The following is a 15521-nucleotide window of genomic DNA, read 5'->3' as shown; positions in this document are numbered from 1 at the left end:
TGAAGTGCGCTCATAACTGTGCTCTTTCATTTTCTGTAAGTATATTTAAAACCAAATCCCTTTAGACTTTTACTCAAGTAGTATTTTACTGGGTGACTTTCACTTTTACTTGAGTCATTTTCTATTAAGGCATCTTTACTTTTACTCAAATTTGATATTTGAGTACTTTTTCCACCACTGATGTTGTGTTCCTTTGCATGAATGAAGTGCGCTCATAACTGTGCTTCTACTCTATTTGAGATTTTTCCTGTGTCATCATTTATTTGCATTAATACCAATTAGCTTTTACAAACTTGAAATATCACCGTTTTTCATGTTTCCTCAAACGGTCTATTGGGGAACGTTGAAATCAGAGGGTCTAGGCCTACTCATCATTTAGCGGGCGGCACGTTGTAATATTTTCAGGCGTCAGCGGTCGACGTGGCTGGCTGACGCATTTTGCTCTTTTTCCCCAAATTCCAATGTTCGTTTAAGAGGTCGATTTCTTTACGGGATATGTAGACTTGTTTCTATGATTGGGCAAGTAGAATGCTTGTAAGGTTTATTTTGATTATCTGAAATATCTAAATATTCTAAATTATATTCACATTTGAACTAATACATTTAACTTGAATTTGGATGGAGTTTCTTGCGCTAGTCTGCTGCGAAACTTCTAGAGCTGTGGGCCATTGTCGCTTGCAGTCGCATATGCTACTTTGAATCAATTCCTTTTCAAGTAGGCAAAAGGAAGCTGCAAGGCGAAACTTTGTTGCAGGCTACAAAAATGCCAAGTAATGAAGTGAAGCAAAGGAAGAAGACCACGGCTCAGAAACTAAATGACGAACCGGTTGAAACTTCAAAGTACACTTCCGAAGATGAAGCAAAATCTACCGAAGGAAATAGCTTGGCTGAACGTAAAAGCTCCTCGCCGTCCTCCCTGGATGTGAAAACGATAACTTGTCTACTGTCACTGATAGTTTGCATAGTGCTTACATGGTAAGTAAAAGTAAGCCTATTCATTTGCATAAGGCAAATATTTACTTATAAAGGCCCGTGTGCTTATGGATAATTCCTATTTACTTTCATCTCGGCCAAACAAGAGGAAATTAATAATTGTATGTTTGAGTTGGCCTATTCATGACTTTATTTTCCCCCATATATTACAGGTTTGTATTGCAGCAGAATGCAAGGTTCTTCGATGTGGAAGAAAAGTACAAACTACTGTCTGGGAAGACTGCAAGTCTCCTTGAAATGGAGGAGGAAGTCATCAAGGTGTCCAAGAAGGTATGTTTTGTTTCTGTCTACCATCTCTCTCCCGTGAAGAACAGGACACAAAAACATTATGCAGAGAAATCTATGCTTTGTTATGTGTGTTTATGTCATTGTGTGGATTGGTACTGTCATTGTCTTGCTTGTCACAATGTAGGCCCCTCCCCCTTATTATTAACCCCTGCAGACATGTCTGCATTATTCATGTATTTATTGCTGCAGTTATTCTTGCATCTTGGATTGTATAGCCTATCCAGTTGAGTTGAATTGAATTCTGTGATCAAATCACATTAGAATTGCTATACACATCTTTTGACTGAATGTGTGCATGGATTTGTACTTGTATGATTGTATTGAGTGTGAGAGAGAGTACTGAGGATCCCAGAGCCCCCCAGAAACAGCGATCCCTGTTTTGTGTTGCGGCTGCAGCTCGCCGCCTCCGAGGACGACCTGCAGGGGGCTCTCTCCACCTTCTCCCTGGCGACGCGCCTCGAATGTGACCTCTCCTCGCTCCATGCCGTCGTCATGGCGATGCAGGACGACGAGAACTCCGCCTCTCGCAATCTCCAGACAGTCAACGCCCGCTTCTTCAACGTGACTGAGACGTGGCAGGCGGGCCTGGCCTGGCCTCGGTGACCTCTAACCTGGCCTCTCTGAAGACAGTCACGTGAGGCGCACGCTGGAGCCACGGACCGAGTGAACGAGGCCGTGCAGAGGGCCCGGGCACTGGACGAGAGGCTGGAGGACAGCACCCGGCGGAACACACGCGCCATGGGCCACACCGAGGACGAGGATGCCAAGCGGACCCAGGACCAGCTGGACTGGAACACCAAGCACCTCCACAAACTGGAGGACCAAGTCCGGAGCCTGCTCCGAGTAGATACTGAGTTAGTCGCCCAGCTAGAGGAGCACATCCCCCGGGCCCAGCAGTGCGAGGCTCACCTCCCGGCTGTGGAGGAGGCACTGCGATCCATTCTCCATTCTGAGGCTGGGGGGGGGGACCTGGGAGTGGCGGAGCGAAGGCTGGAGGAGCTCACCCTGCAGGTGTTTGGGACAGAGGACAGCATGCTTAAAGCCCTGAAGGAGATCTTGGACATCAAGCAGGCTCTGGACGCCCTCCAGGCCCACAACAGCATCCTCAAGATGAGGAATGAGTTGGCCGTTGTCAAGGAGACGCTGGGACAGCTCAGCAGGGGGGAGGAACAACAGGACAACCAGGATAATTCTGGGACGCCAGAGAGGGAGGGGTGAAAGGTCAAGGACCCAGAGCAGGATGAGCCACCCTAGCCGGTGCATAATGAAGCCGGTGCATAATGATGACCTCCGTGTGTAAACCATGGGAAAGAGTGGTCCTGTCATTCCATTTGTTTTAAAACTGCTGTTAAATCCTCACAGAGTTAAACCATTGCTACGTTGTGTGATTTGTGCATTTTAACTTGCTATTGATAAAGTTTAGCGATGCGTTTCATCAATAGGTTTTAAGTTCTTGTCTCACAAACATGCTACTATCTCATATGGGAACTAATCAATGTTATCTGCACTGGCTGCTGAAAGTCAGCAACTGAATGTAGCGTTTGCACCCAAACACTGCTCCTGTAATCTGTAAAGGATATTATTGTTGCCTTGTTGGTGTCTGAAAGGAGAACAATTGTGACCGGTACTCCAATATACTCAAATGTTGAGTTTGTATACATTTTTTTAATACACATTTTATATTCGAATGAGTTTGACAGTTATGCCAGTATTGCATTTCTAATAAATGCGCCTTATTAGTTTTTCTCTGAATCTTTTACATTTTCAAATTTGGTTAAATCTATTGTAAAAAAAAAAAAGTCTTCTCTCTCCTATCTTGCATATCTAGTAAATTAAAACCCGTCTCAAATATCTTAGTGTTGTTACCCATTTATGTGCTCTATTTATTTTCACCAAACATCAGCTTTCTGTGTAACTTATAGACAGTCTCCCTGCATGTTTTTCAATGCATCCTATCTACCGGCCTATGACTGCATGGTCTAGCTGCTCAGTCTTTTCCTATGTAAAGCTCTTTTCTAAAATGGCTGCCCTGCTCTGTCTTTCCACCTGTTTCCTGGCGTAGTGCGAGGGTGTCCAGAGCCTGTTGGAGCATCTAGAGAGGCAGCCTGGTGGTCTCCTGCCCCACTTGGAGGCCCTGGAGCGGGATGTAAGCCGGCTGAAGGACTGGGCGTCCGGCCTAACGGAGAAACGCGGCCTGCTCCAGGACAGCGTGGCAGCACTGACCGAGGCTGTGGGACAAATCGAGGGACGGACCTCTGCCATCACTAAGGATGTCAACACTAAGGTTTGGCAGCAGCCTATGCTTTACTGTGCTTTCTTTAAAAAAAAAAAGATTTAAGCCATCTAGATGCCCTCAACTACTTTGGTAATAACTCAGGCAATTACACAGGAACTGCAGATAAGATTCCTGGAACAATCACTGTATTGTAATAAGCTGGAAATAGTATGTTTTATGGTAGTTACATAGTACAGTACTATGTAGTTACATGTAATAATACCAAGAACTTTATATTCCAAGTACGTAAAGGTTGAAGTCTCTCAAAACCAGAGGCAACTTGTTGAACAGAACTGTGGCATTAGAATAGAAAGACAGTTAATGTAAGGCTTTGCCCATGAATCATCTTCCTCCTCTCCTCTTCCTCCATCTCCTAGGTGGCGTCGGTGCGGACAGACGTGCGTCGGATGGATGGGCTCCAGTCGGAGGTGGAGTCTCTCCTGGAGAAGGTGCGGGAGCTGGAGGAGCGGGCCGCCCAGGCCGAACGCAGCATGGTCAAACGTATCGGCGACCTGCTGGCCGGCAGCATCGACCGCATCCAGGACCTCAAGGGTGCCACGGAGCGCAACGCCCAAGCCCTGGAGCAGCTCAAACGCCGCCTACCTGAACTGTTCGCCAACGACCGGCAAATCTCGGAGCGCCTGAGGGAGCTGGAAAGCGGCCGCGCCCGATTGGTCCGCACGGTGACCTTCGCCGGCGACCTCAAGCCCAAGGTGGCGGCCATCAAGCGGGACTTCGGGGCGCTGGCTCCGCAGGTGGATGAGCTGACCCTGAGGATTGGCCGTCTGGCCGAGGATCTGACCAAGAGGGAGGAGGACATCGCAGAGCTACGGCAGACATTCGCTAACCTCAGCGCTGTGGAGGAGGACCTAGGAGTTGTGACACAGCAGTTGAGTCAAATAGTTGAGCCTGAGATGCCCGTAGTGGGAGGAGAGATGCTTTTGCAGAAAGTCAACATGCTTGAAGCCCTCCCTCAGACACTGGAAGGAGAGCTGTGAATGAGTGCTTTTCTATATGCTATAGATCTACAGAGTAAATGGCAAACTTTCAGCTTGTCACCAATCATTCCCTTACAATAAATGGCAAATTTTTGAGAATCTGAAATCAGTTTGCTGATCTTTCTGTACACCCATGGTCGACCCCACCTAGCCCTTGCAACAGGTACTTCTGGATCCCCTCCCCCAGAGATCTTGATTAATGTGAGCAATATGGTGGAACCCACAGAGGAACAGGTTACTCCCCCTATAATGTACATATCAGTATACTTTCCATTGACTGTGTACCTATACAGATCTTTAGGGGGTTGAGAGGTAAGTCCTAGGGGTTAGGTGGAGACTAACTGGGCCTTTTATCTAGAATGCTGACTAACGTATGTTGCTTTACAAATTGTATCCTTGAATGAACCTGTAAGTTGAGTAAGTTGGCATTTATTGCGATGAATCTTGTCCTAAGGCAGAGCTGAGCAATTTCCACTACAAAGGCCAGTGGCAAAGTCAAATTCTCTATATAGCGTCAAAATTCAGGAAAACAAAAATGTTCTTGTTGGAATTCATTTAAGTTTAGGTTTAGGGATAAGGTTAGTAGTGTGGTTTAGGTTAGGGATAAGGTTAGCAGTGTGGTTTAGGTTAGGTTTAAAATCAGATTTTATGGCTGTGCCAGCTAGTGATAACCCTGCAGAGCTGCCTCCAGTACATGAGTCATCCCAATAAATGCCAACCTGTGTCCTAGGAGACTGGAATGTTATTTTTTGAGAAAAATGGCATCAATCATGGCGAATGAGAGGTCTTGCTGGTCCACAGTTTTGGAATGTGAGCAGTCTCTTGAACAGTTTCCCCCTCAGTTGTCAGTCTGGCCAGTGGGCGGGTTGTAACAACACTGCTTGACCCCTGTGTGACCTGCACACACACGGGTATGTATTCTCAGGCTAAGGGGCCTGTTCAGGAGGAATGTTATGCTACAATATGATTCTGTTCTGTCCAATAAGGAATGATGTCAGCGCTATACATTCTACCTGCAATGTTCTCAATAGTTCAGTGCTGAATACATGCCCTGGGGTTTCACATGGCTAGCTAGTCCTGCTAGTTTCTACATCTCTCTGCCATGAATCGAAATGAGTCTGTGGTTTAAAGGTATAGTGACCTTAAATAGAATACTGAATGCTGCAGCCTGCAATGCAATGTAGCTTTGCCTGTGTTTACACCAGGGTGTGCAATCTGTCACCAGGAGTTTATTCAATGGGGCTGACTGCAGAGCAATGCAGGTAGAAATGTGTGACATAGAGCTGTGATTCATGTCAGAGAGTGGTTTCTGTTCTGTGTTTAACATTTTCATCTGCAACATTGCTGACTTTGCACTCCTCTGGAAAAAAAACATTGGGCTTATTCAGTGGGTTGCCGTATGTTCTGATAGAAATATGTTGTGTAGAACAGACATGACGATCTTGTGGGAAAGGGTAGCATGCCAATCTATTGATTGCTTTTCTAGGGCTACTCTGCTGAGTATGCCTCCAGGTGTTTTACAGGAAATGTATGTCTGAAGGAGGAAGTATGTATCGGAGCTGAACAATGAGCTGATGACCTCACAGCCAATCACCAAAGGCCAATCACAACTTGTTTAACATGCACAGTGGCATGTTATCTCTAAAGGTAGAGTTGAACCTACACATACCTGGAATTGCTCAACGACAACCAGACATTAGGGCGCAGATTGCAGCTGGTCTTTGGGTAAAGAGTGTGGACACCATACCACTGTTTTAACTAGAACTAATTACATGTACAGATCACACCACATGTATTTACTGTCTCCATTCCTTGAAACTGTCACAACCCCATTGTAGTGGTGTTAGGACACTGCAGAGATTGTGTTTTAAAGCCTTGGATATATTGTTCTTCGTGTGAGAGGGATGTGCTTAATAAATTGTCAATTTGAAGTTTGTGTGTACTCTGCATTCCATATACATGTTTATGCGTTTCCTTGTTCATGTTGAGGAAATGGCACCTGTTGAATGGAAGGTTTGTTTGTGTGTGTGTGTGTGTGTGTGTGTGTGTGTGTGAGGGCTCAAATCAGGTTATAAGTGGCTTATCAGGAAATGATTGAATTAGCCTCAAGCAATCTCCTTCCCTCTTCAGATGAAAAGTAATTACTTTCAATAAATTCGCACTTGACTGTCCCAGCAGTGTTTCCTAATTAAATATTCTAATAAGCATCACAGACTGTTAAGTCCACTTATATAGTCAGTCTGAAGCGCCAGGTTATATGTCAAATGGCATCCCATTCCCTATATACAGTGAGCTCCATTAGTATTGGGACAGTGGAATTGTTGTTTTGGCTCTGTACTCCTGTACTTTGGATTTGAAATGGTATAACGTGCAGACTGTCAGCTTTCATTTGAGGGTATTTTCATCAAAATTGGGTGAACCGTTTAGACATTACAACACTTTTTGTACATATACACCCCCCATTTTAAGGGACCAAACGTATTGGGACAAATTCACTTATGTGTATTCAAGTAGTCAAAAGTTTAGTATTTGATCCCATATTCATAGCACACATTGACTATATCAATTATGTGACTACATATTTGTTGGATGCATTTGCTGTTTGTTTTGGTTTTCAGATTATTTTGTCCACAATAAAAATGAATGGATGCTACCATGATTACGGATAGTCCTGAATGAATCGTGAATAATGATGAGTGACAAAGAGGCACAAATATCATACTCCCCAAACATCCCTACCTCTCACCATTACAATAACGCTACTATGTCAAGCAGTGCTGTAATTTCCAAACTGTTCACTCAATATGGGTGAAAACACCCTCATATTAATGCTGACAGTCTGCACTTTAACCTCAGTCATTATATCATTTCAAATCTAAAGTGCAGGAGTACAGAGCCACAACAACAAAAAGAGTCGATGAGCCAAAACAACAAAAAGAGTCGATGAGCCAAAACAACAAAAAGAGTCGATGAGCCAAAACAACAAAAAGAGTCGATGAGCCAAAACAACAAAAAGAGTCGATGAGCCAAAACAACAAAAAGAGTCGATGAGCCAAAACAACAAAAAGAGTCGATGAGCCACAACAACAAAAAGAGTCGATGAGCCAAAACAACAAAAAGAGTCGATGAGCCAAAACAACAAAAAGAGTCGATGAGCCAAAACAACAAAAAGAGTCGATGAGCCAAAACAACAAAAAGAGTCGATGAGCCAAAACAACAAAAAGAGTCGATGAGCCAAAACAACAAAAAGAGTCGATGTCCCAAAACTTTTGGAGCTCACTGTAGTACACTACTTTTACTAGAGCCATATGGTCCCTGGTCAAAAGTAGTGCACTATATAGGGGATAGAGAGCCATTTGGAGCACAGACCTAGAGTGAGCCTTTAAATGAACTGGGAGTGCTTTAACCTTGTAGCCTGTTTCCTATGAAGGATTTTCTATGATCTTTATCCAATGATCTTCTAGAAACAGACTGACCCACTCTCACCTTTCACCTCAGTACTCACCTCCAGTGAGATTGATGAAGTGTGGTGGTGTGCAAAATGGCTACCTTGCATCTGTCACGGAGAAGGTTGGAGTGAGTTAGCAACATACAATGTACGATGAAGATTTTATAATATACATGTAAATCAATTCAAGGCCTTGTCTACACAAAAATGTGGTGGTCCAATTTAATTTTTGTAACAAAACACAAATCAGTAAACCATAACACGCTCCTGAACAAGAGCTTATATTGCAAGTTGGGTTTGTGAAACCACCCGTAACAATCTGACTAAATGAAAAACTCAAATGAGAAAAAAATTCAAATAAACAAACAAAAAACTACAGTGCATTGTTGTATTAAAATTCACAGCAGTCCACGTTCCCCATTTCTCATTGACCCAACCCAGTCTACCCCTCCTGAACACTACCCCCTCCTCCTCCTTCTCTTCTTCCTACGCTCCCCTTACACCTTCTTGCTCTTCGGCTGGGGCTTTGGTCAAGGCCTCCAATGAGCTAATGGTCTTCTGTAGTGACCCCTGTAAGGCTTCGATGGCCTTCTCATGGCTCTCCAGCTTGGCAGCTTTCCCCACCAGGCCATCCACGGTGCTCTTCAGCTTCTCCAGCTCTGGTGGGGGGTGGCTGGTTGACTTGGACACTTCCAGCTTCTGCTCCAGCCCCTCTATCTGCTGGCCCAGGCTAGAGTCCCTGGAAGCTAGATTGGTCTGAGCGCCACTCAGTGCAACCACGTTGGACTGGAGCTCCCCTAGGCTGCCCTTCAGCTCCTCTAGCTCTCCCTGTAGAGTGGCCCGGGCCTTCTCGGCTGCCGTGCCCTGGGCGGCGAGCGTGCTCTCGTGGGAATCGTACTTGGCAAGAAGAGCCTCAAACTTGGAAGTCAGGTCTGTTAGCGACGCGGCCAGGGAGTCTCCGCCCTCCTCCGCCACTTTTAGTCTGACCTCCAGACCGTCGGACCTCTGCTCAGCCCTGGCCGATTCCCCCCGCAGTTCCTTCTCCAGACTGTGCAGAGCTTCGGTGGCCAGCTCCAGGCTGCTCTGCAGGCTCTGGTCCTGATCTGTCAACGCCTGGATGCCTGCCTCTGCCCCCGAAACCTGCTGCCGCAGGCTCCCCGCCGTCTCCTGCACCAGCAACCTCACCACCTCCACTTCCTGCGACATCGAGGCTATTTCCTGGTTACGGGTCTGGAGCTCCACCCCCACCGCGGCGATCTGCTCCCTCAGCGAATAGGCAGACTCATCGGTGGCCTGCTTAGTGGTGCTGAGCCCGGCGACAGTGTCGACAATGGTGGACAGTTCCTGCCTGATCAGCTCCGGATCCTCCATGTCATCCAGACGGGCTTTGAGGTCAGCCAGCTGACTTTGAGTCTCACCCTGGGCCTCGGTGAACTCAGTCACGCTGGCCGTGATGGAGGCACTCAACTCAGCCAGGCGCTCCTCCACCGTCTTCTCCAGGGAAGAGAAGTCCCGCTCTCTGGCCTCCTTCACCTCCTTGATGCCTTCTGACAGGTCAACCAGCAGTTCGTTCTGGAGCCTCTGAAGAGCCTCCTCCACCCGCCGTGTCTCCACCTCGCTCTTCCTCACCGCCCGGCTCCCCACCTCCTGCTCTGCCCGCATGATGCCCAGTGCCGACTCCAACCCGTCTACAGCGCCCCTCACGTTGTCCACCTACACAACCACAGGGGGGTGCAACTCAATATTAGGGAGGTGTTCTTAATGTTGTGTACACTCAGTGTAGGTCAACCTTTGGTCATCAATACAAATTAGGGCCTTAATGATTATTTGATTAGTCTTTCATTATTAATCTGTCACATCCTTACAATCGGTCACATCCCATACTATAAATACTGTATGTATGCATAAATAATATAATAGCCACATTATCTAACACTATTACTACTATTAAATTGTATAACACAGGTTTAAATCTGTACATCTGTATAGTCACACCTGTCTACTGGATGTACTGGAAACACAGGTACAATACATTCCAAGTAAGTTGGAAGAGGGTGGAAGAGCCTATCCCTGACCAGTCATTTGCCTGACAAAATAGTTTTTTGCCTTGGTAGTTATTGAAATAGACTTTATAGCTTGCAGTGAAAGACACAGTTAATCCCATACTGTAGCTTTATACAACAATAGTTGACACAGCCTCACATAGGAAGTTTACATATATGAGACTGCAATGCATGTTTCAGGATTTACTTGTTGAATGTGTGTTCTTAGCGAATGTTTTTCCCTGAGGGGTTTCTTTACCACATTTACATAGTTAAAGTAACTCACGAGTAGGTTACGTTGCTTTATTACATAACTCAGCTATTTCTCAGCCTGTGGGATAGATCTACATATGCAGCTTTAATAAACAACTGTAAGCATCCAGTTCAAACTGGTTTAGTTCAAACTGGTCTGGGGGATCTCAATTTATGCATGACAAGTTAAGTGAAGTTACATGAAGGCTTGAAAAGAAGTGAATGGATGAAGGAAGGAATAGCCGATTTACCGAATTAATTCATGCAGTAACATAGCTAGCTGGATAAAAATGTAAGATAATTTATAGGATGCAATGTGCATACATTATATCAATGCATTCCTCAATTCTATAGAAATATAACATCCCTTTTTATTATAAAGAATGCAGTATTTCCATTAACCTGGATTAGTTTTTGTTGCAATGTCAGTACTCTCTCTAGAGGAAAGAATAGCATAGATTGCATCTGTACTTTTCTCGTGCCAGCTCATCAAGCTTTTGGAGGAGGGGGAGATGGCCCTCTTCTAGCCATTTCTTCTCTGTAGTCTATATGTTCATCCTGTCTAGTTTTGGTGTGCGGTCTTCAACAGCCTGCCTTATCTCGTGACCTTGTCATTAAATGGCTAGTGGTTAGTCCTAAATCGATTGCATTACTTACCTGTTGAAGAACATTCTCTACTTTGTGCGCAACCTCTGCATTTTTCCGTACGGTCTCTTCATTTCTGCTGCTGATTTGATGGACTTCTTTCAACACTTGTTGTAGATAAATAGCAGCAAAGCCCGCAGCGGCTACTAATGCGATATAACATAAAGCAGCTATAACTTTGACCCAACTCCCTGACCCCGATCCCTGGATTGAGGGGCTACCATTACTACTAGGTTTCGGACTTTTCTTCGCCACGTCATCTTGCGTGGATGAAGCAGTCTTTTCGCTTAAATTGTTCTTGTTTCTGTGTCTCGCAGTCATGTCTGATGTGGCTTTCTAACAGTGGGTCCGAGGAAGTGTGAGGCTGGTCTCTACAGATGCTGTGTACTGTCTTCACTGTACATTTAGCGTATCAGTGAGCGCGATGTGGCTTTCCTAGAACTCCGTTCGCGTCGAGGTATGCAAAAAAGGGGCGTCTCTCTTGTTGTGGGACCTGACTTTCTGACTGCAAAATTGGTGGCTGTACTTGCCTTATGTCTCCAATGCCTATGGAATTATGTAATCAAGACTTCAGAAACACACTAACTAGTTCTGATAAAGTTGAGGAAATAACTAGGCCTATTTATTTGGAATAATATAATTAGGCCCATTGATGTTTCATGTCTTTCAAACCCTGCTTATTTTAGCCAAAATCCTGTTATAGGATAGCCTGAACATGTCTAGAAAAAGAATGATCTCAGAAATCAACTGATGTAATTTATTTCAATACTGTACCAACAGTAAAGAGGAGGGGTTGTTGGGTAGTTTTTTCCCTCTCATTTGCTCCTCCCTTCATACGTGGCAACTAGAGTAGCCTTATTGTGTATGCCTCGACATCCTTTCCTAGAGTTCCCTCAAGCCAAGGCATGTTGCTATACCAGATCAGGAAGTGTTTCGAACAACTAATCGTCTAAAAAAAATAAAAAAGTTTTCCATTAACAATGTATGTTAACAAATAGGCCTATATTCAATTTCTTCCATTGTGCCGAAGTCATTAGGCTATTGGCATACTATGACCTAATCAGCGTAACCTAATCACTAGCCAATGCTATGTAGCTATGTTCCCTCCAAATCATGATGGGATTGCTGTCACCGATTGCAAACTGAAAACCTATAGAGTTGGACATTTGAATAGTTTCAATAACATGTAGCTAGCACCGCAATAAAAATTAAAAAACAAATGCATATTTTACATAAAATGGATAACAAAACGCTCTGTTTTCTATTAATCTGCCACAAAATAATTGTTTTCACGTGTGTTTTTAAAGGTTTGATCAAAGTTGCAGGATGATTTAGTTATCTGATGTTTGTACACTCCAAGCACTTTGGCCGTTGTCCAATAGCGTCTAACTGCAGACTCTCAGGCCCATCATCTCTCAGGCCCCTCTGTATACTGCCACCTACTGGTGGAACATAATATCTCAGGCCCTTCGTCTCACAGGCTCCCCTCCAACGCCAGGACCCCTCAGTGAGTACGGTTACATGCACACAATAAAGCGATTATTGTGGCTAGTCATATTAATATAATAGTTCAATTAAAACGTTTACATGCTTTGCAAGAATAACAATTTCCCTAATAATCCTATGTATATGGACACATCTGAAATCACCTGATGGAGCTCTGATAAATGCAGAAAATCAGCAATCACATAGATGTTATTTTTGAGAAGCATATTTGAATCTTAGTTCGGACATAGAAACTTTATATGTGAAAAATACTTCTAAGACGCATACATTCAGTTGTTCCGAACTCACTTCACTCACGCCATAGAGAGAGCCTTGCTCGGCTGGTGCTAGCACATGCGCAGATCAAATACACTACTGGAACGTCGATTAAGGTGTTTACATGTCCTAATAATTTGAAAGATTGCTCAGAAAACCGGGTGTTTTAATCGGTATATGCTTACTTCAATTTTGTCCTTACGCTGATAAGATACAGTAAGCAGAGTAAGGTGTTTACATTACTTTTTCATAATCTGCCTATTGCTATAGTACATTTAATATCTAATTATTGCCATGCATGTAAACGTACTCACTGATATGACTATACTGCCAAAATGGCTGAATGAATGTTAGCATATCATTACAGCTTGTACACTTTGTTGCGGGGATCTTAATGTTTGTGTTTAACTGATACTTTGATATAATGGATTTCCCCTGACAGTCTATACAATAAAAATGTGGGTCAAAAGGGAAATAAAAGTATTATCAGAGTTTTTAATTTAGGCTATGCCTTTATTTTAGTATAATCATTGTGCAATGTTTTAGCTTAAACTTCGTGTGTGAAGTGTTGTGTTATAGATAGCAGATGTACGTAGGGGCGAAGGACACTGCGTACTGTTCATTGTGTATTAGTTTCGACCTAAAATGAATTGTCAGTCGTTTGGACGCTATCCTCTCTGTGCTAAACAGAAAAAAAGATTCTGCTTAATGTGTCAGACCAGGAAAGGATGGTCCTGGCATTGGAGAGGGGCCTGAGAGGTGATGGGCTTGATAGATGACAGCTGACACTGGACCCCTCTCCCTGCCTTTGTCCACCAGAGGTCACTGAATGACAGTCTTTCGAGAGGAGACTGGAACTGGACTCACAGGTAGACCGTAGCCCCGTCGGCGAAAAAAAATCGCAGCAGCCCCACCGCCAAATATCTCCACGTGCGGATGTAGTCTGCCACAGTAAAAACAGGCAATTACGGTTTCACTTCTAAAATAAAACAATACATGGGACAATGCTGACGTAATGCTGAGTCATCCATGCTCCGCCCGCAAGTCTTGTATCTTTGACTTTGGTCGCCGCCCGCCCATCAGACGTGACAGAACAGGCAGTGTTTCCAGGTGCTGTTGCAGTGAAGATGGACTTTAGCACTAGTTGTAATGGCGTATTTGCCTTCTGAAGCAAGCTAGCTGTGTCTCGGAGGTTTGTTTTTCCCTGTCAAATCTCCGTGGGAAGGGAGCGAGAACTGGGCTAGTCTCACAAAGACCACAAAAAATGCACCCTGACTCGGAATTGAGAATTTGAACTGCATCGCTGGGATAAATAATTTATGTGGTCATGGCTGGGCTGATCAAGAAACAGATCCTCAAACATCTCTCCAGGTCAGTGTCAATCGATATGAACCAGGCGGAGAGACAAAACACAATTAACTCCCAAAGGGGTTTCATTTGGGAACCAAGCTAGCGCGTTAGCAGCGCTGTACCTTAGCGCGCGGGAGGCCACTGACGGGGCACTCACTATGCTTGCGCAGCTGAACTTGGTTAGCGTAGCTAGCAAGTTTGCTTGTTGTTGGTTGTCAAAAACAAACCGGTGTCTGTCGTGTTTAGTTAGCTAGCTAACTGGCTTGTTTGATAACTGGTTATGGTTAACCTTGCGTATTGTTAACGCAACTAATCTTCCTAGCCTAGGCTCCACCAGTACGTTAACATTAGCTGGCTAGCTATGTCCCGTTAATCATTGTTTAGCCAGATATAGCAAGTTTTCTATTTGCTAGGTTACATCAGTCATTGATTGTCATTAGCCACCCAGCTAGCCAGTTAGCCAGGTAAACTACACTGGTTAGCTAACTAGCAGCATATGCTTCTGGCAGAGACAAACACGCCACGTACTGACAGCTAGTACTACATCCAACCAGGTCTCAGAACATTTCGTATTATTCTGTAATTCACTGTACGTTTCGTATGGTATGTAATCATTTTTGGTTATCCATCACCCATTTCGTATGTTAAATTACAATTCGTATTATATGTTACGCATTCCCAAAACGCTATCTTACGAATTTGCAAAACGTATAACAAGTAGTTGGTAAAATGCAAAAGTTGTCCATGATGATATTCAAACTCACAACCTTTGGGTTGCTAGACGTTCACGATATACGCCCACACGGAGCAACCAACCACCCCACGTTTTAGTTTTTGCCTTAACTAACCATCTGTCTTAAGTTACATTTGGTATGGTTACATATCATACCAATTGTAGTGTCTCGGGTTTCTGTGCAAAATAATACGAAATGCTCTGAGACCAGGTTGCCACATCGGGGAAAGTTAAGTCATTTTGGCCAATTTAATTACATTTGATTTAACTAGGCAAGTCAGTTAAGAACAAATTCTTATTTACAATGACAGCCTACACCGGCCAAACCTGGATGACGCTGGGCCAATTGTGCGCAGCCCTATGGGACTCCTAATCACAGCCGGTTGTGATACAGCCTGGATTCTAAATAGGGTGTCTGTAGTGACTTAGACAGCTGCACCACTCGGTAGCCATTCTGAGTGGAACACACAAACTTTACTCTCTACTGCATGGTTTCCCAAACTCGGTCCTAATCAATGCTTGATGATTAGTTGATTATTTGAATCAGCAGTGTAGTGCTAGGGCAAAAAACAAAATGTGCACCTGGAGAGGCACCAGGACTGATATTGGAGACTGAGCAGGGAAGATAGAGGCCTTGTTTGTTGTAGTAGACAAAGTTTTGTGCAACCTTTTCCTCTCACAAGTATTTGATAAAGGATTAATAGACACATTTAATCAGCTAGTGAAGTGTGAAATA

At 44.3% G+C, this 15521-nt stretch overlaps 4 protein-coding genes across 7 annotated transcripts in view; 3 read left to right on the top strand and 1 right to left on the bottom strand.

Annotated features, from left to right (window-relative positions):
- Positions 1 to 366: 366 nt before the first annotated feature.
- LOC112267807 (inhibitor of nuclear factor kappa-B kinase-interacting protein) lies at positions 367 to 6485 on the top strand. The gene is made up of 4 exons (XM_024445943.2): positions 367 to 975; positions 1146 to 1263; positions 3344 to 3565; positions 3934 to 6485. The coding sequence occupies exons 1-4, from the start codon at positions 764 to 766 to the stop codon at positions 4552 to 4554; spliced, it is 1173 nt and encodes a 390-aa protein (XP_024301711.1). The 5' UTR covers positions 367 to 763; the 3' UTR covers positions 4555 to 6485.
- On the top strand, positions 1885 to 3337 carry LOC112267808 (inhibitor of nuclear factor kappa-B kinase-interacting protein-like). The gene has a single exon (XM_024445944.2). It carries the CDS (start codon positions 2020 to 2022, stop codon positions 2497 to 2499), a length of 480 nt encoding a protein of 159 aa, XP_024301712.1. The 5' UTR covers positions 1885 to 2019; the 3' UTR covers positions 2500 to 3337.
- A 1725-nt stretch (positions 6486 to 8210) lies between the features above and the next one.
- On the bottom strand, positions 8211 to 11418 carry LOC112215002 (cytoskeleton-associated protein 4). The gene is made up of 2 exons (XM_042297894.1): positions 10954 to 11418; positions 8211 to 9715 (listed from the first exon to the last, which is right to left on the bottom strand). The coding sequence occupies exons 1-2, from the start codon at positions 11260 to 11262 to the stop codon at positions 8489 to 8491; spliced, it is 1536 nt and encodes a 511-aa protein (XP_042153828.1). The 5' UTR covers positions 11263 to 11418; the 3' UTR covers positions 8211 to 8488.
- A 2178-nt stretch (positions 11419 to 13596) lies between these two features.
- LOC112215001 (UHRF1-binding protein 1-like) overlaps positions 13597 to 15521 on the top strand; it is a 48668-nt gene continuing 46743 nt past the window's right edge. The window contains exon 1 of one of the 4 annotated variants that reach the window (XM_042297893.1): positions 13597 to 13894. Coding sequence is in view for 3 of the 4 variants with exons in the window: in XM_042297889.1 (XP_042153823.1) it covers positions 14030 to 14073 (44 nt within the window). In the remaining variant the exon portion in view is untranslated. Of the gene's footprint in view, positions 14074 to 15521 lie in introns of all 4 variants that reach the window. The other 3 variants (XM_042297889.1, XM_042297890.1, XM_042297891.1) reach the window with 3 other exon arrangements.

Source organism: Oncorhynchus tshawytscha, linkage group LG15 (assembly GCF_018296145.1).
Source record: "Oncorhynchus tshawytscha isolate Ot180627B linkage group LG15, Otsh_v2.0, whole genome shotgun sequence".
In the NCBI taxonomy this organism is placed as follows: Eukaryota; Metazoa; Chordata; class Actinopteri; order Salmoniformes; family Salmonidae; genus Oncorhynchus; species Oncorhynchus tshawytscha.
The sequence above is the reverse complement of the archived record's forward strand: the minus strand, read 5'-3'. Positions and strand labels throughout refer to the sequence as shown.